Source organism: Ochotona curzoniae, unplaced genomic scaffold (genome assembly GCF_017591425.1).
Source record: "Ochotona curzoniae isolate NIBS_2020 unplaced genomic scaffold, NIBS_Ocur_1.0 contig_1071, whole genome shotgun sequence".
Taxonomy (NCBI): domain Eukaryota; kingdom Metazoa; phylum Chordata; class Mammalia; order Lagomorpha; family Ochotonidae; genus Ochotona; species Ochotona curzoniae.
In genome coordinates, this window is record NW_024464939.1 from 22,365,991 (window position 1) to 22,391,916 (window position 25,926).

At 40.6% G+C, this 25,926-nt stretch overlaps 1 protein-coding gene across 6 annotated transcripts in view; it reads right to left on the reverse strand.

Annotated features, from left to right (window-relative positions):
- LOC121165829 (serine/threonine-protein kinase Sgk3) overlaps positions 1-25,926 on the reverse strand; it is a 131,467-nt gene that overhangs the window by 30,056 nt on the left and 75,485 nt on the right. For all 6 annotated transcript variants that reach the window (XM_040994789.1, XM_040994798.1, XM_040994825.1 and 3 more), the window contains 5 exons: positions 22,965-23,157; positions 19,562-19,645; positions 13,171-13,243; positions 11,089-11,164; positions 3,915-4,002 (listed from right to left, as the gene is read on the reverse strand). In XM_040994789.1, the coding sequence (XP_040850723.1) occupies positions 3,915-4,002; positions 11,089-11,164; positions 13,171-13,243; positions 19,562-19,645; positions 22,965-23,042 (399 nt within the window). In that variant the 5' untranslated portion in view covers positions 23,043-23,157. The remainder of the gene's footprint in view (positions 1-3,914; positions 4,003-11,088; positions 11,165-13,170; positions 13,244-19,561; positions 19,646-22,964; positions 23,158-25,926) is intronic.

Below are 25,926 nucleotides of genomic sequence, written 5' to 3' on the forward strand. Positions count from 1 at the left end.
TATCTTTAGGGACATTCAGTCACTTGGTTTGAATTTTAGTTCTGTTCCTGACTCCAGTTTTTGTTAATATAGACTTGGGAAGGCAGCAGATGGTGATTACATAGCTGGATGTCCATCACTCCCACGGGAGATGTGGACTAGGAGAATGGTGTTTGGGTTGACCCTGCCCCTGGCTGTTACAGGATTTAAAAAGTGAACCAGCAGATGGGGGTTTGCCATGTGTCTCAAAAAGCTTGAAAAATACTTTCAAAAGATAAGAAGTATAGAGAAGAGTATTGAGTAGTAATTAAGTGGATTCTATTTTTTTTAAATTATACACATACCAAGGTAATTACTTCTGCTTCTTTAATGTGTAAAGGATTGTTTTGTTTGCCTCCATTCTTAACTAGTGTGGTTTTATTTATTTATTTTTAAAGATTTGTTTTTATTTAAGAGGCAGATTTACAGAGAGAAAGCAGAGACAGTGAGAAAAATCCTCTGTCCAATGGTTCACTCCCCAAGTGGCCGCAGCAGGTGGAGCTGAGCTGAACTGAAGCCAGGAGCTTCTTCTAGGTCTCCCATGTAGGTGCAGAGTCCCAAAGCTTTGGGCCATCCTCTACTGTTTTCCAGACCACAAGCAGGGAGCTGGATGGGAAGTAGGGCACCTGGGACATGAACTGGTGTCGACATGGGACCCCAGTATGTGTTAGATGAGGATTTAGCACTGAACCATCATGCTGGGCCCCTTATTTTTGATAGATAGTGCTAAACTGCTTCCCAAAAGAGCTGCATATAATAATTACAGCAATGATGCCCAACAGTTCTCACAGTTTTATGGACCGATTATATTTCATTTATATTTTTGTAAATTTGATAGAGAAATAAAAATCCTTTTGTTAAATTTTTTATTTACTAATTAGCATTTTCTTGTGAGTTTTTTCACTAGTCTTCATTTCTCTTTTCCTTCTATCTCTGAAAACACTGTTTTATTTTAAATGCATTTGTACAGGTTTTCAGAGACACTATTTTTTTCTCATGAATTATTATCAGTGTTTTCCATTTTGCTGTTTTGTTCTAACCAGCAGCAACAAAAGAAGTAAAATAAAAATGTCCATGTTATGCTGTCCTAGAAGCAACGATATTACAGATGTTAAAGTGCAAATTTTTCTCTTAACTGACAATTCTCTGAGGGCACTGATAAAGGAAGATTACTTTCCAATCATTACAAAAAACAAATTGATCTATTTGCCAAATGTACAGTAATGTTGCAACATATTAGCTTTAGAATCACAAAAACACTATACCAAATAAAAGATATACAAAGAAAAATGGCCTTCAAACCAGTGTCTTTTTTCTTGTATATAATAAATAGGTCTAATAAATTTTGAATGATAAAGGTATTATATTTATATAATACTAACAGTAAACTGATCCATTATAATACTCTGAATTATAATTTGTTTCTGACACAACTTCCTCAGATAAATCCTAGAAATGTCTTCATAATAAGACACAAACTTATTTGAATGACAATGAAATTTTAAGATTAAGAATCTCCTGGGGCCAGGCGCTGTGGCCTAGCGGCTAAAGTCGTTGCCTTAAACGTGCCGGGATCCCATATGGGCGCCGGTTCTGATCCCGGCGGCCCTGCTTCCCATCCAGCTCCCTGCCTGTGGCCTGGGGGAGACGGTCAAGGACAGCCCAAAGCCTTGGGACCCTGCACCCGTGTGGGAGACCCAGAAGAGCTCCTGGCTTCCAGCTTCGGATTGGTGCAATGCCAGCCGTTGTGGTCACTTGGGGAGTGAACCATTGGATGGAGGATCTTCCTTTCTATCTCTCCTCCTCTCTGTGTGTCTGCCTTTCCAATAAAAATAAATAAATCTTAAAAAAAAGAATCTCCTACATTTTATTACGTACACATATTGGCTATACACACAGGGGTACATAGAGGCATGAGTATTCGGTGAAGAGATTAAAACACCTCTTGGGATTGGCATTCCAAATCAGCGTACCTAGGATCAAGTCCTGGCTACCCATGATCCCTGCTTCCTGCTAACATGCAGGGATAGGGTCTCTGCCACCCCACGTGGGAGACACAGATGGAATTCCGAATCCTGGCTTCTGTGTGGCCCAGCCCTGGCTGCCACGTGCAGTTGTGGAGTGAGCCAGTGGATGGGTGATCCCTACCTTTTCATGTCTAACAAATAAAAACATAACAGGCAAAAAGTTCACAGAAAATATGTATCAGAAGAAAACCTTACGTACAGATTTCTTTTTAATTTTTAAAATTATTTTTTACTGGAAAGTCAGATATTGAGAGGAGGAGAGACAGAGAGGTAGATTTTCTACCTGTTGATTCACTCTCCAAGCGGCCACAACGGTCGAAGTTGAGCCAATCTGAGGCCAGGAGCATCTTCCAAGTCACCCACGTGGGTCCAGGGTCCCAAGGCTTTGAGCCATCCTCGACTGCTTACTCAGGCCACACGCAGGGAGCTGGATGGGAAGTGGGGCAGCCAGGACACGAACTGGTGCCCTTGTGGGATACTGGTGTGCAGAAGGTGAGGATTTTAGCCACTAGGCTATTGCATTGGGCCCATGTACAGATTTCTAAACTGGACCAAGTAGCTTATCTTTTAATTCAATTATCTATGACATTTTGAAGTATCAACCTATGTGCAAAAACAACAACTGGTGCCAGCTGCGAAGCATGTCATACAGAGTTGACTGCTTTATACAGAAAAGCCCAGCAGTGTGGAAGGACAGTATTGTATTCACCTCAGAAGGCCTCTCCTGCTAGCCAAAATTCAAAACAATAGCTCCATGATTGCAATAATGATGACAATATATATTGGTGGAAAAATACGATATAAAGTGAAAGAAATAGTATATAATCCTGCATATGCTATATAATTATAATTTAGTTACAATTTTTTAAAAAATGAATTCACTTATTTTCATTTTATTTGTAAGGCAGAAAAAGAGAGTATGTGAGAGAGTGTGATGGCTTGCTTCCCTAAAGCCCACAGCTGCAAAGCCTGGGGCTTGTAAAAGCTGGAGGCCTGGAGCTGAGTCAGGGCTTCCCAGCTGGGCTGGTAGTGTTCTACATACTTAGCTCACCTGCGGCCTCCCAGAGTCCACAGTATCAGGAATCTGGACTGGAAATAGACACACGACCCCTCCCCAGAAACTCCAAACACAATGCAAGGATCCCAAAGAGCATCTTAACTGCTGTGCCAGATATCTGCCTTGCAACTTGTCACTTTTTTTTTAAAAGATTTATTTATTTTTACTGGAAAAGGCGGATACACAAAGAGGAGGAGAGACAGAGAGGAAGATCCTCCGTCTGATGGTTCACTCCTCAAGTGAGCGCAACGGCTGGAGCTGAGCCATTCCAAAGCCAAGAGTCAGGAACTTCCTCCAGGTCTCCCACACGGGTGCAAGGTCCCAAGGCTTTGGGCTGTTCTTACTGCTTTCCCAGGCCACAAGCAGGGAGCTGGATGGGAAGCGGGGCTGCCAGGATTAGAACCGGTGCCCATATGGGATCCCGGCGCATGCAAGGTGAGGACTTTAACTACTACGTTATTGTGCCAGGCCAAACTTTTCACTTTTTAAACCCTGAAACATCAGGATTGAAAAGAAAAACAACAAAATATTCTAAATTGTTAGGTCTGAGTGTTGATAACATGGGTAATTTTAACTATATGCTGTTTTCAAAATTTTAATTTGTGTCTCTTTTATTATAAAATATTCTATGAATCTATATGAAATGGTAATTAGTAGCAGGTATGCTTATTTTTATGTATTCTATAGGTGAAAGAAAAGCTACTTTGAATGAAATTGTTCCATTTTAAAGAATAAACGTTGTCCTGAAGTTGCTACTAATTTCATCTCTGCATAGTAGTACTTTTTCCTGTAAAAAATTCAGTTCCTCTTACCTTCTGAGTACTTCTTTCATCCTCATCTTCAGATGGATCTGACTGATGCTTTGGACTGTCCATTAGAAGGAATGCTCTGACATCTGGACTGAAAACAAAAATTAACTTTATTATGACTGAATACATTTCTATAGCATTTCTCTGACTTAAAATGAAAATCAAATGTAGAAATAACCATATTAACACAGTAACAAAGCTAAATAAAATGAGGAAATAAGTTAACTTTTCAGATGTAGGAAACCCAGCAAATAGGCAACACTATTTACACACAGGCAGTCCATATCAGGGGAAATTTAAAGAGCAAGCAAATTTGTCAACCTCACTAACAACCAGAAAAATACAAATTACAATGATGAGATTCAACTTTATACCCACTAGCTGAAAAAGTCGGTAAGAATGAAGGGGAAGAGACATGCTTATGTATGGTTGGTAAGAATGTATAATAAGGCAATTTTTCTGAGAAGTAATTCTGCAATACTTGATAAAACTGTTTATATATAAACAGATATAACATTAAATCTGTGTGTATATGCATATACACACATATATACAGAAATTCCGGTTCAAGGGATAAGCCATACATAGAAAAACATCCTGCACAGGTCCACTAAGAGGCATGTTACCAGAATGCCAGTGCAGTATTCTCTACCATAGTGAACTAGGAACAAAGCGTGCACCACAAGGGATTTACCACCAGGGAAATGAGGAAATCGCTATAGTAACTGTCCATGGAGCATCAGCTAGCAGCCAGCTAGAAACCAGGAGCTATAGTACAGCATCATTTATATCTATGTATGTAAAATATCCTAAATCATTAAATACAGATACTAAGCACAGTCTAAATTCTCAAAAGATAGATATCCAAGGAGACACACAAATAGATGATTTACAGTAGGATTCAACAGTGAAGATGAACAAATGAGTCCAGAGAAGAAAGAGAGAAATGAATAAAAATTAGAGGGGATGTATAGGAACTAATGACAATCCTGAAGAATGACTACATTGCTAAACCTGCCACCTCCACTACCCATTGTTCTTAATATGTCAATACAAAAGATAAGCATTCATTTTAGGAAATTCAAAAGATGAAAAAATATTTTTAGAAAGACAAGGAAGAGCCAGCATTATGGCAACAGTGTGTTAAGCTATTGCCTGCAATGCTGCAATCTCATAGGGGTACTACTGGTCCTGGTTGCTCTACTTCTGATTGAGCTCCCTGCTAATATGGCTGTAAAAACAGATGTCTGCCACCTCTACTGGAGACCTGAAAAAAGGTCCTGGCTCCTGGCTGTGGACTGGCCCAGTACCAGCCACCGTGGCCAGTTGGAAGGTGAACCAGCATACAGATTTCTCTCTGTCTCTCCCTGCTTTGTTTCTAACTCTACATTTCAAATAAATTTATTTTTTAAAAGGCAAGACAAGGGCTGGCAAAAAAATGTAAAATTGGGCAGCTTGTCTGGAAAACAATTTGGCTGCTTCTTGAAAAGATAAAACAAAATTACCATATGACCCAACAATTTTATTCCTAAGTATATATCCAAGATAAATAAGGTAAATGTTCAAATGAATACTCAAGCATGAACATTTACAGCAAAACTATTTTAAGAGGCCCGAAGTGGAGACACTCCAAGTATTCGTCAACTGATAAGTGGATGCACAAACTCGAAGTTGTTCTTACCATGGGACATCATTCAGCTATAAAAAGGAACAAAGTACTGACATATGTTACAACTAGATGAACCTAAAAAAAAATCTCTTAACAAAGCCAGGACAAAGGTCACCAAGTGCACTTTATTTAAAATGAAACGTCCAGAATAGGTAAATCCAAAAAGAGTTGATTAGTTAGTAAGGATTGGAAGACAAGAAAATTTGGTGATATACTTTCTTTTTCAGGTGGCGATAAAAATACGAGATGAAACAGGGTGATAGAATCAGTGGATGGTGATGACAATTCTATAGCATTTTTAAAGTTCTGTGTTTATACAGAATATTGAAATCCACCCTTAACTGGATTTTATCTCAATAAAAATTTTAAAGTAGGGGTAGGGAGCTTCAATCTTATCATAAAATCATTATCAATATGTCTTATATTTCATTTTATATATATATATATTTAATTTCAACCTTTTTCTCTGTACAGTTAAGATCATGCTATACTTAGTTTTATCTTCCTGCCTTTCAACTAAAACTTACATCAGAATCATTTTTCCAGTTTGTTATAAACTCTATAAATGATCACTGCTGACAGATGTTTAAGTTATATAAATTTATATCTCACTGTACACTGAACAGTTTTCCAATTCAGGATAAATGGTTTCCAACTCTACTACACTACACAATTTCACTACTGTAAGCCATGTTTGCTTTTATTTCTATTTTTTTATATTATTTGTACACCATGCTTCAATCAGCAATCTTTATGCATAAAAATGGAACTACGTTTATGATACTCTGAACAGATTTTCAAAAACAAAACTATGTGATCTAAAGTATAATTCATTTTAACACTTCAAGTAGTCTGTTAAACTGGTTTCCAGAGCCTCTACCAATGCATTCTCTTAGTGATACATGTATATTTTGAACATTCCCCTAGCTTTTTTGTATACAGAAACTGTTTTATCTTATACTGCCATCTCTGATGATCTGGTATGTTAAAGCAAAAGCAGTTAACTATCAGTATTTAGTGGAAGACACATTAAAGCAACACAAGACATTCCTATTTACCTATCACAATGGAAGTGTCAACTGGGAAATTCACTTTGGAAAACTATTATAAACACACATACATACATATATATGTGTGTGTATATGTATACACACACACACACACATACACACACACATACATTCCTCTTACAACTAAAGAGTTGTACTGAAAGAGATAGAAATCTCTGCATACAAGCACCAAAAGATATAAAGAAAACACTCTTCATAATAGCCAAGAAATGGTAACAATTCAAATGTCTTTGAGTATTAAGTATAATGGATAAATTGTGGACTATTTATACAATGGAATACTTTACAGGAATGGAAATGAACAAATTATAGCTAAAACAACAACATATACGTGGTTGAAAACCAGAGAATAAACATCGTATGATTCCATGAACATATAGTAGAAAAACAAAGCACACTACTCCAGAGGCAAACACTGGAAAAGATGGAAGGAACATGGACTGAGAGGAGGTGTGAAGGGCTTCAGGTTGATGGTAACACTCGATTTCTCAGCCTAGGTGTGTGTGTTGGTTGGGACAAATCAAGAGTACTCACGTTCTCCCAGTTCACTGAGCTCTACAGTCACAACCTGGGTGCTATGCTGTACATTATGCTACAATTAAAATCAAGGCATTTCCCTTCTACTTCATGTGTTAAGTACACAGGATATGACAACAAGCCATTTGTGTCTCCTCTTCTGTACATTATGTGTGTATTCTGTCCATTTCTCTCCTGATAGCTCAGTGTATATTGTTTGCCTGGTTGCCTGGGACCCAATCCTTCCATGTTTAGTGTATTTATTACCTGTCCTCTTTTATCAACAAGAAATTTTTTTCTAAATCCTTAATTTTCAGTTTTTGCATATGATGCTGGGGCTCAAAACTTTTTTAAAAGTCAAATTTGCCGTTATTTTGCTTCTTTACAAGTCTTTCACTGTCAACATGCTTAGATATCCCTCTTCCATTCAGAGGAAAGAATACTAACATTTTATTCCAGAAACGCACTGATCTGAAAATTCAGTTTTAATCAGTGATTCTCAAAAATTATCTTTTCTGCTTTAAAGAAATGCTATTTTAAAATTCTCTTGAAATATTGGGTGGCATTGTGGCTTAGCATGCTAATTTGCCACTTAACACAGCTAGCTTCTATAATGGAGTGCCAGTGTAAATTCTGACTATTCTACTTTCTATTAACGCACTTGGGAAACAGTAGAGGATGGCTCAAATCCTAGGGTCCCGCTACCCTCATGGGGTGGAGTTACTGGCTCCCAGCATCATTCTGGCCCAGACCCAGCTGTAGGATTTTTCTCTCCAACAAACAAGAAAAGGCACTTAGGGACAGCCACAGCTTCTATGCAACAGTAGACAAGAACTTTGTTTCTGCCTGCTTTTATTTTTTTAAGATTTACTTATTTACTTGAAAGCCATAGTTAGAGAGGAGAGGAGAGACAGAGTTCCTGCTGGCTTACACCTTAAAAGGCCACAGTGGCCAGGGCAGGGCCAGGCCAAAGGCAGGAGCTTCTCATGGGTCTCCCATATGGACACAGGAGTCTAAGAATTCAGGCTGTCCTCAGCTGTTTCCCTCTACTGCTTGCCCAAGCTTATTGGCAGGGAGCTGGACTGGAAGTGGAACAGCCAGAACTCGAACTGGTACCCACATGGAATGCCTTTTCTTGTTTGTTTTACTCCCCATGATGAAAGTCAGCACCAAAGCTAGAGTTGGGAATATAATTTAGGCCCTGGATAAAGGTGGCGTGTCATCAATTCCTGAGCTACTACTGCTGCTTTCCAGGGTCTGCCTTAGCAGGCAGATGGAGTCAGGAACTGAACCAGGTACTCTGACATGGGGTGAGGGCATCTTATTTACTAGGTTAAACACACTCATCCTTCAAAGCACAACTATTTTTAAAGTGCATTTCACTCACAATAATGTCAAGGACACTGCAGGTGCTAAAGACACATTTGATGATTGGCATCTTCCTTAAATCCAAACCACTTTTAAAATAAATTTATAGGGCCCAGCGCGGTGGCGCAAGTGGTTAAGATCCTCGCCTTGCACGCCCCGGGTCCCACATGGGTGCCGGTTCTAATCCCGGCAGCCCCGCTTCCCATCCAGCTCCCTGCCTGTGGCCCGGGAAAGCAGTCGAGGACAGCCCAAAGCTTTGGGACCCTGCACCTGCGTGGGAGACCCGGAAGAGCTCCTGGCTTCAGATCGGCATAGCATCGGCCCTTGCGCTCACTTGGGGAGTGAATCATCGGATGGAAGATCTTCATCTCTGTCTCTCCTCCTCTCTGTATATCTGACTTTCCAATAAAAATAAAATAAATCTTTAAAATAAAAAAAATAAATAAAATAGACTGATGATTTACAGAAAGCATGTGCACATTAAGTTTTAAAAACTAAACAACAGGTAAGATCCAGAACATATGAAATGACATATTTTAATTAAGTAAGAAAGCCAATTAAAAATTAAGCATAAGCGTGCATATTTGGTCTACTGGTTAAGATGCCATTAGAATACCCACATTCCAAATATATTGGAATACTTGGGATTCAGTTCTCACTTTTGGCTCTTCACTCCAGTTCCCTGTTAACATACTCTGAGTAGTAGCAGTTATGGCTCAAGTGTTTGGGTGGGCGATCTGAATGGGGTTCCCACCTCCTGACTGCTGTTCCAGCTGTTAATAAGAATTTGGACAGCAATGCTCTCTGTTTCGTTCTCTCTTTGCCTCTCCAATAAATAAAAAAAACATTTCTGCTTTTAAAAGAAGTGAAATTTAAAAATCTCTTGGCTATTTTTGAAATGTTGGAATTGTTCTGTATTTTTAATGGAACAGTGATGACACAAATCCACAGAGTTGTATACCTACAATCATGTACATTACATGTATATATACATTGAAAAAACTGAACTGCTTTCATTTGAATTTTAATATCAAATAGAACATCTTTACATACTAGGTCAAGATCTAGAACGAACATTTATTAGATAATGTTAGTGTTTAACACTTAAATTACCAGGAGAAACATTAGCCACACATTTATTATACACTTGCTTGCATGCCAGGTCCTGTCACAAGAAGCAACAACACTGAAGCTCTGAATGTATAAATTCTATTTTTACAAAGCCGATTATGTGTCATTTCAAAAAAAAAATTCTGGTGCTTACAATAAAAATCAGAAACGAGAAAGGAACCTGAAATTTTAAAGATAATCACAAAGAGAGCCCACAGCAAGAGCCTCCCAGCTGAGCAACGAACCGGGCAGAGGAGCTGAGGTGCAGGGACCCTTTCAGCTTCTCACCCGTCACCACCTGCTGGACACTGATTGGAAATAACTCCCTCTTACCACACTGCCTCCCCCGGTGTTGCTACAGGTACAGGAGCACCCCAAGCTCTGCTTTACCCAAGAGCATCAGCAGAAATCTCTGCCAGGAAGATGCTGTCCCAACAGGCCCAGCGCTAGGACTTCACTTAGTTCAGTAAACTGAATTAAGTAATCAAATGAAAGGCAACTCACAGAATTTGCTCAAAATGATCAAAGCCTTCTCTAGGCTTTGTAACAAACTAGACAAATGCTAATTACCACTTCAAAAAAATTACCCAGATAGAGTCTTTCAAAATCAGGTGTTTCATGTTCCAAACATTGCCTAGAAGGCAAGCTTCACATTTACAGAGAAATAAGCTGTGGAAAAGTTCCCCAGCTAATTTATGCTATCCTCTGTTTCTTAGACTATTTCATACATACAAAACAATGTAAGTAACATATACAAACTTCTGATCACAATAAATACAATGAATATGTATGAACCAAACTAGACTGGAAAATAAAAACACATATTCCTAGGGAGTTCAGATAGGACCCACGGTCCTCACTCCCCCGTGCTGCCGGTCTACAAAGCAAACATGAACTCCCAGGTGCTCCTTTTGCTGCAAATGCTCTTATCTTCTTTCTTAAAAGATTCCTTATGACTCAGTTCCCAGGAAGCCATGCCTAATCTCCCTAAGAATTGGCCATAATTTTTTATCTTTCAGCATTTCTATCATAAAAATGTTCTAGCCTCAATAATTTGTGTATAAGTCTGCTTTTCCTGCCAGACTCGGAGACCACGCGTCTATAGGATAGTTATAATACTCACTTAGCATTATATTCTCAAATCACATAGCAGATACTTTTAAATACTTTTTTATAAGGCAGGAATAAATATAATGTCCAATAATTAGAAATTCACTAACTTTATCAAATTGATTTGATAAAGTGAAAGGGGGATGAAGAAGACCAAGGGAAATGATATATATATATATATGTATATATATATAGAGAGAGAGAGAGAGAGAGAGAAATTTTTATATTTAAAGCACAATTATATTGCACAGGATGGATAAAGCCTGTATGAGGCTATGACCCTTAGGTCTGTCTGGCTTCTCTGTCCCTGTAGAACATAATGGAAACAACTTACTGATTGTAAAGCTCTGGATGCCTGACTAAGTTCTGAATGAATTCATTCAGTCCTGCTCTTCTTTGTTTAATAAAATCTGTAAAGACAAATACAGACAATTAGGATGATTTGTATCAAAATAATTAGCATCAAGGCAGTTAATGAAAGAAAATAGTACATACCAACAGTGAATTCTCATTAAGAAGCTATTTTCAGCACATTGCTATTTGGTATGAAATAATTCAGTATATAAAGGAATAAATAATTCAATTATGAAGCCATTTCAAAAAGTTGAGGGAAAATTAAAAGGTAAGTTTATTTTGGTAAATAATCTTGGTAAATAAAAGTAAATTTTTGAATGCATGCATATTCTCTCTATTCCCTCTCTCCCTCTTTCTTTCTCACAAACAGGGGGCTCACAAAATAGTCGTAGAAAATGTATAGCATAAAAAGCTACATAGAGTTCTAAATTTTTTGTACTAAAATAAATCTGCGCAAACTTGTCATTTCAGATAAAATGAGGAAAAGCCTGCAGCTTGAAGAGAGCTCCTATCAGAGCCAAATAAATCCTGGGAAAACTGCAACGAGGTTAACATCATGGCAACACTGGCATGGTAGAACAGTGCTGTTAACAGGTCCCATAAATAATGAGTTGTTTTTTTAAAAAGACTTGTTTATTTTTGCTGGAAAGTCAGATATACAAAGAAGAAGATCTTCCATGTGCTGACTGACTCCCCAAGTGACTGCAACGACTGGAGCTGAGCCAATCCGGAGCCAGGAGCCAGGAGCTTCCTCCAGGTCTCCCATGTGGGTGCAGGGTCCCAAGGCTTTGGGCCATCATCTACTGCTTTCCCAGGCTTTAGCAGGGAGCTGATTTGGAAGTGAAGGTATCTGGGATACAAATTGGCACCCATATGGAATCCTGGTGCGTGCAAGGCGAGGACTTTAGCTGCTAGACTACCGTGCCGGGCCTTGTTGTTTTGTTTTTTAAAATGAATATGAGGGCCCGGCGCGGTGGCGCAAGTGGTTAAAGGTCCTCGCCTTGCACGCCCGGGATCCCATATGGGCACCGGTTCTAATCCCGGCAGCCCCGCTTCCCTTCCAGCTCCCTGCCTGTGGCCTAGGAAAGCAGTCAAGGACGGCCCAAAGCTTTGGGAACCTGCACCCGCGTGGGAGACCCGGAAGAGGCTCCTGGCTTCGGATTGGCATAGTATCGGCCCGTTGGGCTCACTTGGGGAGTGAATCATCGGATGGAAGATCTTCCTCTCTGTCTCTCCTCTCTGTATATCCGCCTTTCCAATAAAAAAATAATAAAAATAAATCTTTAAAAAAAAATGAATATGAGAGGCAGAGGAAGCCCAAGAAATGAGAGCACAAGAATGTGCTCCTATCTGCTCTGCTTGTTCACTCGAAACTGAAACCACAAGGTTAGAACTAAACCTCCAAGTATACTGTTTATACTGACGCATAACACTGGACAAATTCATGTCTAACTGTGCTTCGGTTTTCTTGCTCGTAAACTTGCAATGAAATCAATGCTTTCTGCCTCACAGGATTATTGTGAAAATCCAACAAATTATAACACAAGAAGTGTTTAAAATATGCCTCAGAGATAGCACCTGCTGAAGCATTATTTTCATGGAGCATGAGATAAACTTTTTTAATGTCCTGTGCCAACACACAATGCAATAAAGACGTCAACTACATTTTCAATTTTTTTGTTAAGTTTTTTTTTTTAATTGGAAAGTCAGATTTATAAAAAGAAGGAGATAGATCTTTCATCCACTGGCTTACTCCCCAAGTAGCCGCAATGGCCAGAGATGAGCTGATTCAAAGCAAGGAGCCAGGAGCCAGGAGCTTCTTCCAGGTCTCCCATGTGGGTGGGTGCAGGGTCTCAAGGCTTTGGGCAGTCCTCCACTGCATTCCCAGGCCACAAGCAGGGAGCTGGATGGGAGGTAGAGCAGTCAGGATAAAAACCAGCACCTATATGGGATCCTGGCGTATGCAAGGCAAGCACTTTAGCCAGTAGGTTACTGTACTGGGCCCCTACTTTTTCAAATTTTAACCAACATTTAGCAATAAACCTATGAGCTTACTACTTACCTGGATCAAAATTATCACCAAATATTCTCTTGGCAGGAATCTTCAGGGCCATAGCAGGAAATTGCTTTTTTAGCTAGAATTAAAAAAAAAAAAAAGTCATGTATATTAGTAAGTACTGTAAGTCTTCTGGTTATACGTGTGCCAAGCCCAAATACAATCCTTTTTATAATAATCGCAATTATACTTTAAAATATTTTAAATCAAACAGGATGCTGGACTTTCTATAACTGTCTATACCTACATTATTATGAAACATTTAAACAGGAAAATGATGGACTTGTGATTGCTAAAGGACTATATTACTGTAATATAGGGGAAAACAGTGTGGGGGAGAGGGTCTAGAGAGGGTGGAAGGAGAAATCTCTATTTAAGTGGAAATGTACCATGAAAAATCCTTATTAAAAAAGATACACTTAATTTTTTAATTTTTAATGATGTTTATATAGTTGATCAGAGTGGGAAAGATTGAGGGCTAGGGAAAAGTAGGTAGGATTATTGTTTCTAAACTATTTTTCTTCCCATTTCTGGCAGAAGTAGGGAGGTAAGGGGAGAAGCCATTCCCAGCCTCCCAACTGCCCCACTACTCGGGGATGGGGAATGGCCACATGACACCAGGGTCCCAACGTGGCTCAGACTCTGAGAGTTCTGCCTAAGTGGTTTCGATAGTTCTGAAATGCTGCTGATCCCGCCAGTCCAAGAATGAGGAAACCCTTCCTCCAATGTGCACTGGCTGACATAGTCCACCTTAGAGTCTCCATTCCCAGACTATTGCTGTCATCATTTGGCTGGGGTAGTTGTCCAGTTTGTTCTGTTCTCCTTCCTCTGGCACTGTATCAGATGTCTTCTGCAGGTCCCAATGGGTTGCCATATCCTCCACATGCATCTGGGCCTGCTGTCTACTGCTCCACCTTTTCCATTGAGGAGGACCAGTTCTCACCAGCAGACCCAAGGACTCGGGCCAAGAGACCTGGGCTCTGCTGGATGACCACCTCTACCCAGGAGCTCATGGAACAAGCATCACCGTGTCAGTGGGCCCAAGGGCCCGAGTCCTGGGGCTCATGGAGCAGCACTCAACAAGCAGGCACATCTAAGGACCCAGGCCTAATGATCCACATCCCATTGGATCCCCGATACCTCTTTTTAAAAAAGATTTCTTTCTTTCTTTCTTTGTTTTTATTGGAAATGCAGATATACAGAGAGGAAAGACAGAAAGATTTTCTGTTCATTGATCTATTCCTCAAGTGGCTGCAACAACCAGAGCCGAGCTGATCTAAAACCAGGAGCGAGGAGCCTCCTCTGGGGTCTCCCACATGCATCCAGGACCCCAAGGCTTTGGGCCATCCTTGACTACCCTCCCAGGCCACAAGCAGGATGCCAGGGAAGAGGAGCAGTGATGACACAACCAGCACCCATGTGGGATCCCAACATATACAAAGTGTCAACTTTAGCCACTAGGCTATGGTACCAGGCCAAAAAAAGATATACTTTTTAAATCAAATGCACATTATTTAATTATACCAATAAAATGCCACAGACTAATCACTCATTTTTGTCCCAATAAAATATTTAGTATCTGAATCTATTACTTAGCATTTCTTTGCTTTGATTCTCTTGTCTATAAAATGTGGATAATTTTAGAAATTATATTCTATATTTGGTGGACAGATTAACATAAATCATATATTAAGTGCTAACTAGAATTTGGTGTATAAGTTCTGAACACATGTTATCTGTCATTTAGTATCATGGAAAAAAAAAGATGCTTTATCTACATGAATACATTGACAATAGTTTATTTAAGATTCATTTATTTTGTTGCAATGGCAGGTACACAGAGAGAAGGAGATATACAGAGAAAGATCTTTCATACACTGATTTACTCCCCAAATGGTCACAATGGGCAGAGCTGATCTGAGCTGAGCTAATCTAAAGCCAGGAGCCAAGAGATTCTTCTGAGTCTTCCATGTAGGTGCAGGCCCAAGGCTTTGGGCCAACTGCTGCTGCTTTCCTAGGCCATGAACAGGGAGCTGGATGGGAAGTAGAGTGGACAGAATTCCACATGGAATCCTATCACGCACTTGCAAGGTAAGGATTTAGCTCCTGAACCATTGTGCAGGGTCCCCCTCACTAGTTTTTTATAAACTTCTTTTATCCCTTCCACTCCTCCAAGCCTATAGTATTCAACATTCTAGGTTCATATTATGTATTTTCCTCTGAAATTCCAATACAGTGATAAGATCTGCTTGTCCTTAAAGAAGCTAAAGTTATATAAATTAAAGATAGTAAAGTGATTAAATCTGATATTATCTGTGTAAATTTATTTAACTGAAATAGGAGAGAACTATATATTCTTATTAGTAACTATGATGACAAAACTACACATACATATAAAAACTGACAGGAAATACAAAAAAATGGAAGAACTTATTCCTCACTATACACCAAGAGCACACTGCCTGCAATATCCAGAAAAATGTTTACAGACTGAAAATTTTTACCTTCTGTCTTTTCTTTTGTTCTTAAAGGGCCACAGAGAAAAGAAAATCACGTTTTTGAACTCAGGCAAATCCTGGTCATGTTCAACCTGACTTCTGTAGTCTTTAAACAACACAATCACTATCATTCTCCTGATTTTTTCTCTTTCACCACAGAGGCAGAATCAGAAGAAATCATATACAAAGGAATCATATACATTTGAGACAAAGTCTCAAATCTCAATTAAAATCCTTTGTGTAAAATTTGATCTTTTCTAAAAAGTTCATATAAAGCATATGTGCATTTGTGTATATGTATGTGATACAGAAAGAGAAAGGGACTATTATTGTTTTATCTTTACATCATTATAACCTAGGTTATCTGATGGCTATAGTCAGATTCGTACACACCTTCCCACTTGCCAAAAAGACTGACCACGGAGATAACAGGCATGTAAGACTTACATAGAGCAAACAGTTCAACCTTTACCTAGCCTCCACTATAAAACAATTTTCAAAAATCACTAGAAATTTACAGAGTACAGTAGCCAGCATTATGGTTCAGTGGATTAAGGCCCTGCCTGTGGAAAGAGCATCCTAATTGGGCACTTGTTTGAGGCTCAGCTGCTCTATTTCTGACCCAACTCTCTGCTAATGTGCTTAGGAAAGCAGCGAAAATGGCTCAAGTCCTAGGGCTCCTGCCACCCATCTAGGGAGAACAAGATGGAATTCCAGGCTCCTGGCTTCACCATTTGGGGAGTGAACCAGCAGATGGAACTTTCTGTCTCTCCCCCCTCCCCTGTCTCTCTTTGTACCTCTATTTTCAAATAAATAAAGAAATAAACCTTAAAAAATTTACCCTTCTTTGTGCTATTGAGTCCTATAAATACTTTTCTTTGAAAAAAAAATTACAGAAGACATTCACAGATACTCTTATTGGCTACTATTTAGTTTCAAAAGTAGGACTTCATTTTTAGCCAGAAAGGACTGCCTCAATGTTCTTTTATGGAGCAACAATTAAAACCATGTATCTTGGGTTACCACTCCCACTGGAGAGCATGAAAACCAGGACATGGGCAGAGGTGGCTAGACAGAAAGACATCCGCCAGTATGTGTATGGGCTGGACAGTAGGACTGGTTGGGTTGAACTAGGTAGGTTTCAATGCCCACTGACACGTACGAGAGCTAAATGGGATGTGGGACAGACTGAACAACTCTATAGCACATAGTGGCAAGCATAGGAACCAAATAGGGGGCAGGTCTGGTGGAGGTTATGGGGAATTGCCCCAACTAGGCTGCAGCTCCCACTAGGCTGCAGCTCCAACTGGTTTGTGTGAGGGCCGAGTATGAAGTGGGCAGGATCGGGCTGGGCTCCAACACTCATTGATTTGTGTGGAAGACAGGGCTGGAAACAGAACTGACCCAGCAACTGCAATGATCAGCATGTTCATAAGCTGACTGGGGTGACGGACGGTGTCAGACCTTGTATTGGCAAGCATACACAAGAATTAGGTCTGGGATCACCTCAGATGAAGTTTCCCTGGAGATCCCTCCAACTGAACTGCTGATCTCAGAACCTCAACCATGAAGAGACTATGTCAGCCAGTGGATTCTGAATAGATTTCATCATACTTGGAACAGCGATATTGGCAGCAATTCAGAACTGCTCAACTGTCAAAACTGCTTGAGCAGGACCCTCAGAGCATACCCCACATTGGGGACCTGGGATAGGTGGGAGGCTAGATGGGGATTTTCCTTTTGTTTCTCCCCTTGCCCCAGATACAGACAAAAAAAAAGATATTAAAAAAAACATACAAAGTTAGTTTGGTTGAATATAAAGAGAAGAAAATAATAAAATGGTAATAGTTATCTTTGAATAGAGACCTCATTCATTCATTCATTCATTCGTTTAAGAGCCTCTTATCCAGTCTCCAAGATGTCTGGAGCAGCCAGGGCTGGGTCCAGGGCCACAGCCAGGAATGAAGAGCTCAATCCGTGCTTCCTGTGTGGGTGGCAGGGACTCAGCGACTGACGTCACCACAGGCTGCCTCTCAGTGACTGTGCCGGCAGGAAGCTGGACTGAACCCAGCCACTGTGATACAGGAACTGCGTATCACAACTACTAGAATAAATGCCCACATCTAGAAAAATTTTAAATGTAGTTTTCCTTGGTTCTATTGTCTAGATAACTCAGAATAATGAATTCTCTACAAGTAAAACTATTAAAAGAGAATAGGCCCATGAAAGATTTTAAGGTGTACAGTTTACAACTGGATAATTTTTATAGCAATTCATGACTAAGGATTAGTAAAGAGCTGGGCAGAAAATATTTCTAACATTGCACAACACTAAAACTTATTTTAAGCTGTTTGAGGCTAGTGATATGGTGCTGGTGGGTTGAGCTGCTGCTAGTAACACTGGCACCCCATGTGAGCTCTGACTCAAGTCCTGGATGTTCCACTTTAGATCTGCTCCCCCCCCCCTTTTTTTTTAAAAAAAAAAATTCATTTGTTCTTACTGGAAAATCAGGTTTACAGAAAGAAGGAGAGACAGAAAGATCTTCCTTCCGTTGGTTCACTCCCTAATGGCTGCAACAGCTGGAGATGAGCCAATCTGAAGCCAGGAGCCAGGTGCCTCCTTCGGGTCTCCCACACAAGTGCAGGGTCCCAAGGTTTTGGGCCATGCTTTACTGGTTTCCCAGAACACAAGCATGGAGCTGGAAAGGAAGTGGAGCAGCTGAGATACGAATTGGCGCCCATGTGGGATCCTAGCATATGCAAAGAAAGGACTTTAGCCACCAGGCTACTAAGCCAGGCCCAGATACAGCTCCCTTTTAATGTGTCTGGGAAAGCAGCAACAGACAGCCCAAGTGCTGGGGTACTCAGATGGAGTTCAGGTTCCCGGCCCACTGGTGGTTATGGCCACTGGGGAGTGAAGCAGCAGAATCTGTCTTTCCCTTTCTTCCTTTCAACTAAACAAAGAAAGAAATCTTAAAAAACAACCTGTCCTCTTAGTTCTCCCATTTAAACAGTTTCTTTAGAATTGTTCAACAGTGTTTTTCTCGCCTTTTTTGTAAGAATTTCAAAGTTAAAATGTTTTAAAGAATCGCCTGCTCTTACTCGCTCGTCTGATCTCTGTTAGCAATAGCTTCATCACTCAGACACGGTCCTTTTTTTAAAGATTTTTTTAAAAATTTATTTTTGTTTGAAAGTTCAAACTTATAGAGACAGAGAAAAAGCTCTGCCATCCACTGGTTCTCTCCCCAAATGGCTGCAACAGTCAGAGCTGAGCTGATCCGAATCCAGGAGCCAGGAGCTTCTGATGAGTCTCCCATATGGATGCAGGGTCCCAAGGCTTTGGGTTGTCCTTTCATAAGCTCCGTGATCATAAGCAGGGAGTGGATGGGAAGCAGAGCAGCCAGGACATCAACTGGTACCTATATGGGATCCTGGGTCTTGCAAGGTGAGGATTTAGCTAGTCATGGAGTTGTGCCCCGCCCCCGCATTTTTTTTTAAAGATTCATTTAAGTTCTATTATTTGAAAAGGCAGATTTACAGAGAAAATTAGCAAAAGAGACTTCTTCAATCTGCCAGTTTATTTCTCAAATGGCTACAATGGCTGAAGCTGAGCTGATCTAAAGTCAAAATCCAAGAGCTTCATTCAGGTCTCTCACACAGGTACAGGGGACCAAGGACCTGGGCCATCCTCCACTGCTTTCCCAGGCATAAACAGAGAGCTGGATGTGAAGTCCAACAGCAGGACTGGAACTGGTGCCCATACAGGACACTGACAAGTAAAGGAGGAGGATTAGCCTATTAAGCCATGGTATTGACTCCTCAAATACATCTCTTTATGTAAGAGTTTTTTCAGGTACTTTGATTTAAATAGAAATTAGAAATTCTGTAACTACTACTTACAGTGTTGTAAAGTTTATCAAACTCAGCATATCTCCTGAAGACAAACCACTCACTCCTGCCCACGGAGACCAGAACTTTATAAACCTGTGGGGGGAAAAAAAGAATTAATTATAAAACACCATTAGTTATTTAAATACCGAAAACCTGCATTTACATTTGTGAACAGGTATTCCTTGTGATTCTAAAAGAACATGAACATATAAACTGAAACACTTCTTTTATCTTCACAAAAGGCTGTACTTTAAAATGTTATAAAATTATATTTTTGGAGAATAAGACAGTGAACAACTACCTACGCATTGTTTAGACATACTGAACTCTAACACTGCTACCTTCATGTTTTTCCCCTAAAACAGACTCTTTTCCCCTAAGAATAGGTTCATTTAATGTCATTTTCCTCTTTTCTTTTTAGCAGTAATTATTACCAGGAAGCCAGGACTTAGACTAGCATGATACAGAACATCAGTGTCATAAGCAGTGGCTGAAAGTGCAGCACCGTAATATGTTACACCAAACCACCAGGCCCCACAATGCCTGTTTTTGTTCATCAGAATAAAGTAAACCCTGGGCTGGTGAGGCTGGACAGAGTGTGTTAGGGGGCAGGGAGAGACTATCTGCACTGAATAGAATCAATTAGTGCACACCAACTAAGTTGTGAACTTATTACTCTTCATTCAGTAGAATTCAAACAATAGTTACTGAATATCTGTCATCTCTGTACCAGGGGCTGGTGAAATGCTTGCTTCAAAGGACCCTGTATTCCAGGTAAGGAAGGCAGACATAAATGAACCACAAATATGACAGGTGGTGGGAAATGCTATTAAAAAATTAACTGGGACCAGCACTGGGTATATCGGGTTAAGCTGCTGCCTACAGTGCTGGCATCCTATATGGGTGCTAGTTTGGGACACAATTGCTCTACTTGGATCCATCTCCATGTTAATGCACCTAGAAGAGCAGTGCTTTGGCCTCTATATCTGCCTGAGAAAGGCTCCTGACTCCTGTCGCATGGTGTCAGCCTAGCCCAGCCCTATTTGAGCATTGAGCTAGTGGAAAGAATTACGTAAGGTAAGCAGAACAAAGACTCAAAAGAAGGGTGTAAGGTACTATTTTATGTAAGATGGTCACAGAAAGCCTGTCCAATAAGTAATAGTGAAGAAACTGAAGCAGCAAATCAACAAGGTGACTTAGTACCCCACTGTTGCGGCATAGTGAGTAAAAGTGCCACTTGCAACATTAGCTGCTCCACTTCTGACGCAGCTTCCTGCTAATGAGTCTGGGAAAGCAGAAGGATACAATCCAAGTGCCTGGACCCCTGCACTCATGTGGGAGACCTTAGTGAAGCTCCTGGCTCCTGACTTTGGCCTGGCCCAACCCTGGCCATTGTGGCCAATTGAGGAGCCAGCCAGCAAAGTATCTCTCTCCGCCTCTTAGTAAACTCAGCTTTTTATATAAATAAATCTTAACAACAAAACTCGAGATGATTTAGAAGAGGCATTTGAGGACATGGCACATCCTGGGGCCAGCTGGATAAGACTGAATTCCAAATCCTCGATCCTTTCATGAAAGATATGGTAACAGTTTTACTCTAAGAAAGTGAAGGACACTTGAGATAACACGCTGTACCTCCATGCGCCATGTCTGTCAAACAGTGCCTGGGGGCCAGAGCAGCTCAAAGGTAAAAATCAGGAGACAGAAAAGAATCCTTCACAAACTCCAGTATGACTTCCAAAGTATATTAATCCACCTTCAATGGCATACTGCTAAAAAATTTCCTTATACAAAAATGTTCTACAATTGCACTGCTTAATGCTGTACCATGCACACTGTTTAATGCTATACTTGGGCAGCCAGGGGAGGCCTGAGGGGAGGAAAATGGTCAAACACATCTTGCAATGTCTTGTTATAGCACATGAAGGGGGGAGGGATGGTGTTTAAAAAGGGAAATCAGAAGGCAAAGGGGCTGCTTCCCTGCTCTGTCTGGAACCTGGGGAGAAACCCACCATTTGGGGGCACCTAGTTCCACTTAGAAGGCAGTGTGGGATATAAAAATCTAGTTCAAGTCATTAGCTTTCCTTAACCCCACATGTCATGAACCCTAGAGCTGAAGTCACTTGTCATGGGACTCAAATGGTAAGGGTTAGGTAACTCCCTTATCAGAGGTCAGGATGGACCAATGAGCCAGAACTGTAGGCATATGTGTCAAGACTATTCACAACTGAGGTATGGAGTCAGCAGTGAGCCACAAGACTTTGGCTCAGCCAACAATGACACCATGTAGGACATCAACTGCACATGTCAATAATGAATGGATGCCAGCCAAATGCTCAGGACTGGTACAGCTCAATCAGTCAGATAACTGCCAACTAGTTGGAATGGAACCTTCAGGAGGCTACTATGAGGTCCATCATCAACTCAACCAATACTGTGAACAGGGATATCCCTCCTCTCAGAAACCATAGTATGAACCTGCAGGAAAAAACATTAAAACAATCTGGGCAGTTTCACCTGAAAGTGTTTAAATTAGTAGATCAAACCATGAGTAAACAGAATTGGTTACATAAGTTTCTTAGACTTTTCAGTAGGGAGAATATACAGGGCAGACATGATCCATTATAAACGACACATTTACAGATGGAAGAGAGATCCACACGTATTAACTGGACTACTGGTACTAAATGCAGCACCGTATTATCCTACTGCACTAATTATAAAAAGGATTATTTGCCAGTAATAATCACTGATAGACCAATACAATAAATATTTATTATGCTTACTCTTCATAAAACTTTTTAATACTGTGGTGATAAGTAAAATGAGAAATGGACATTGTCTTAAGGGTGGAAAAAGAAATGAATTACAGGATATTTTTTTAAAATGAGGTATAAACTAATAAATGTTGTAAGACATTTAAGAAATTCTAAGGTAAGGACTCTTTTTTACCCCTCTCCTCTCCCCCCCCCCCGGGCTCATTTGTATTTGTTGCAATATTTTAAAGCAAAATGACTCGGGCACTACATTTCCATCCACATACCTCGTCACAAGGGTTCAATGACTTCAGAAGCCCATTAAACCTCTCAAGGAACACATAAAATTAAGAGTACACACTGGTCCACACACAGGCATACTGTCTGGAAAGACAATCTTTCAGATGCCTTTACGATATTCTTCAAGCGATAAGGTAAAAAAGGCAAAAGTCTGCACTAAACAAGCAAAAACTTCCTCCATTATGTCCAGCAAGGAAGGCTTTGCAGAGGATAGATCATTCAGAAGAAATAAAACCTGAGTACATGGTCACTGCCAGTGTGGAGGAGGTGGTTTTAGGTTACCTAAGGACCAATGTTGAGGTGGGAACAGTATCGAGATCGTACGTTTTCCAAAATGCCTTAAATTACATACTCACAGTAAATCTCTTCTTCTTCTCTCTGTGTTCATCCGAGCTAGGAATGCTTACACTCGGGCAGCTTTCCTTGTAGTCCATGGTATAATCTCTTTGCACTTAATACCAAAATAGAGTCCGTAGAATCAGCAGGGGACAAACAACTAATCCAAAACATAAAACCTCTTAAGGTTATGTTCAACTTCCATCATGCAACCTTAACCAACAGAAAGAGGAAAAAAAAGGGGGGGGGGAGGGAGAAATGATTAGCAAAGCCATTTTAAATACTATTGCTTCTCATTCCTTATTCATTAAGTTCATTTCATTATTATTCTGGCAGGAATTTCCTTTTGCTCTTAAGTCCTAGCTAGACTAACGACTTAGCTTCTGTTATTTGTCTGTCACTGAGTCACACTCAAACACTAGCATCCTAGTTTCTTAATTCTGGGAGTTGATATCCACAGTTCATTTGGGTTCAGGCACTCATCATTTAATTGGATGGACTCAAAGTGTGGTTTTTAAATCTTCTATTACAGTTAACTAGTGGAGTTTGCTGAACAATTTCAATTACAATCCTGTACAGTAAGTAACTATCTGTGTTACAAATGAAGCAACTGGGATTTGAATCCAGGTTGTCTGACGCCAGAGTCCTGCCTCTTAACCATTACATTTTAACATCCTAAAGATTCTTACACATTGGATCCTGGTCAGAGATATTACAGATCTTCATACAGAACAAAGGTAGTAGGTTAATACCATTTCACTCACTAAAGGGTTTGAGATGTCACATTGATGTCACCTCTGAAACACTCTAGAGTCCATACTTTTCTGCTGACACCAAACAATACTTTGTAAAAGAGCAGTCTGCCTGGGTATTTTCTTGGATGATTACTTTCAAGAAATCCTTCTGACAAATCTGATCACTGTGAATAGATTATATTCAGGCAGTGATTTCAAATGTAAATCAGCAGAAATCATTATTAAAGTGGAATGAGTTTCAGTGGAGGGTACTTCTTAAGAAATAATTGTTGTATTTGTTCCTGGAAATACAGAAAAGATGTATATGTAGTTGAATCCATTGCTATATAATCTATGGAAGTATAACTGTTTCCTCCTAAATACAGATGGTGACAACTGTATATTATATTATAGAGCCCTTGGGGCCAGGGTAGTGGAGCAGTAGATTAAACTGTTGCTGGCAGTGCAGCATCACATATGAGCACCAGTTCAAGTCCTACTGCTGTGCTTCTAATCCAGTTCCCTGCTGATAATGCACCTAGAAAGCAGCAGAAGCTGGCCTGAGGTTTGAGCCCTATGTTGTCATTTAGAGTGAACAAGTAGATGGAAGACTGCTATCTCCCTCTGTAACTCTGCCTTTCAAATAAATAAACTTTTAAAAATAAATAAGACATAGCACCATAAAGGTCTGTAAAAGTCCCCAGTGAGTCTAGGGTAACACCTGAGTTGAGTCTGTCCTCCTGTCCCAGTGGTCCACTGTTTAAGGACTAGAGCAAGAGGAACACATGGCCCTTCTAGAGTAGATGGGAATGAACTCCAGGACCCACTTTAGCCTATCCTTACCCTCTGCAACAGAAATCATGAGAGAGGGAAGATGATCAGCTATAGTTCCCACACTTCTGACTTGAAAATGTGAGACTCAGCATCTGGCAGGTCCTGCTGGCACTTTATTATGCACCACCATGGATTTCTGATCATGTCTGACTGCGCTGTAACCCACAAGAGCAGGATTACAGGAAGATATCAGGCCTCAAGCCTTCCCTAAGTGATATCAAGAGTAGAGGAAAAACAGAGATGGTGGGGAGGACAAGCTCTCTTGTACCCAGCGCATACCTAAGAGAATGGTGACACAACAGGTAGTTACATACAGAGGCTCTCACTCTAGGTGCACACTTGATCCTGTGCTAGGTATTTTTCATGTCTTTCTAGATATAATCACCACTCTTTCTGCCCCATGAAGGCTGCTCTCTGTGGACTAAACACAAAAGCTACATATTTTGCCATTAACCGGGCTCAGTTGATGACAGGCAGCAGGTCAGAAGGTAGGAGGAGCAGGATGCTCAAGTGATTTATGCCCTAATCCCTACTCTCTTTCTGACAGCAATAGTTTCTCTACAGTTCCTACCAGGCAGCTCTTTTTCCCATGGCTGCAATTCCAAGTCTGAGAGTAATACTGTTTCTTAATTTTGTTTGTAAAAAGAGGAATTCACCACGCCTTGCTGGTTCCCTCAGCCCTGCTTTTAGTAAGCACCCATTTTGATAGACTACCTTCAATTACTTGTATGTCAAGTGACTGATGTAATTAACTGATATCCAGCCACAAACATGGGATGCACATGTGATAGTGCCAGGATTATCTTCCTGTGCAGGGAGGGGATAGCACACAGTGACACGGCCACTGAAATTACCTCCTGTGATGTTGTCACAGGACTGAACACAGATGGAAGGCAGGATGATAAAATTGCTGACTTTGGACTTTGGCTGCTACTACTGTCCTTGAGAAAACGCACAGAGCAAGCAATGAGTTTAAAGCTGTGAATTCCCAGCGAGGTTGAAAATCTAAAGCTGTTTTCAAGGATCCTTTGTCTCTTGTAGCTGCTAAGTTTCCAGCACTAATGACTGAGCCTACAGTTTTTTTTTTAAAAGATTTATTTTTTATTATTTTTTCATTGGAAAGGCAGATATACAGAGAGGAGAGACAGAGAGGAAGATCTTCCGTCCGATGATTCACTCCCCAAGTGAGCACAACGGCCGATACTATGCCGATCCGAAGCCAGGAGCCTCTTCCCGGGTCTCCCACGTGGGTGCAGGTTCCCAAAGCTTTGGGCCGTCCTCTACTGCTTTCCCAGGCCACAGGCAGGGAGCTGGAAGGGAAGCGGGGCTGCCGAGATTAGAACTGGCGCCCATATGGGATCCCGGGCGTGCAAGACGAGGACCTTTAACTACTTGCGCCACCGCGCCGGGCCCC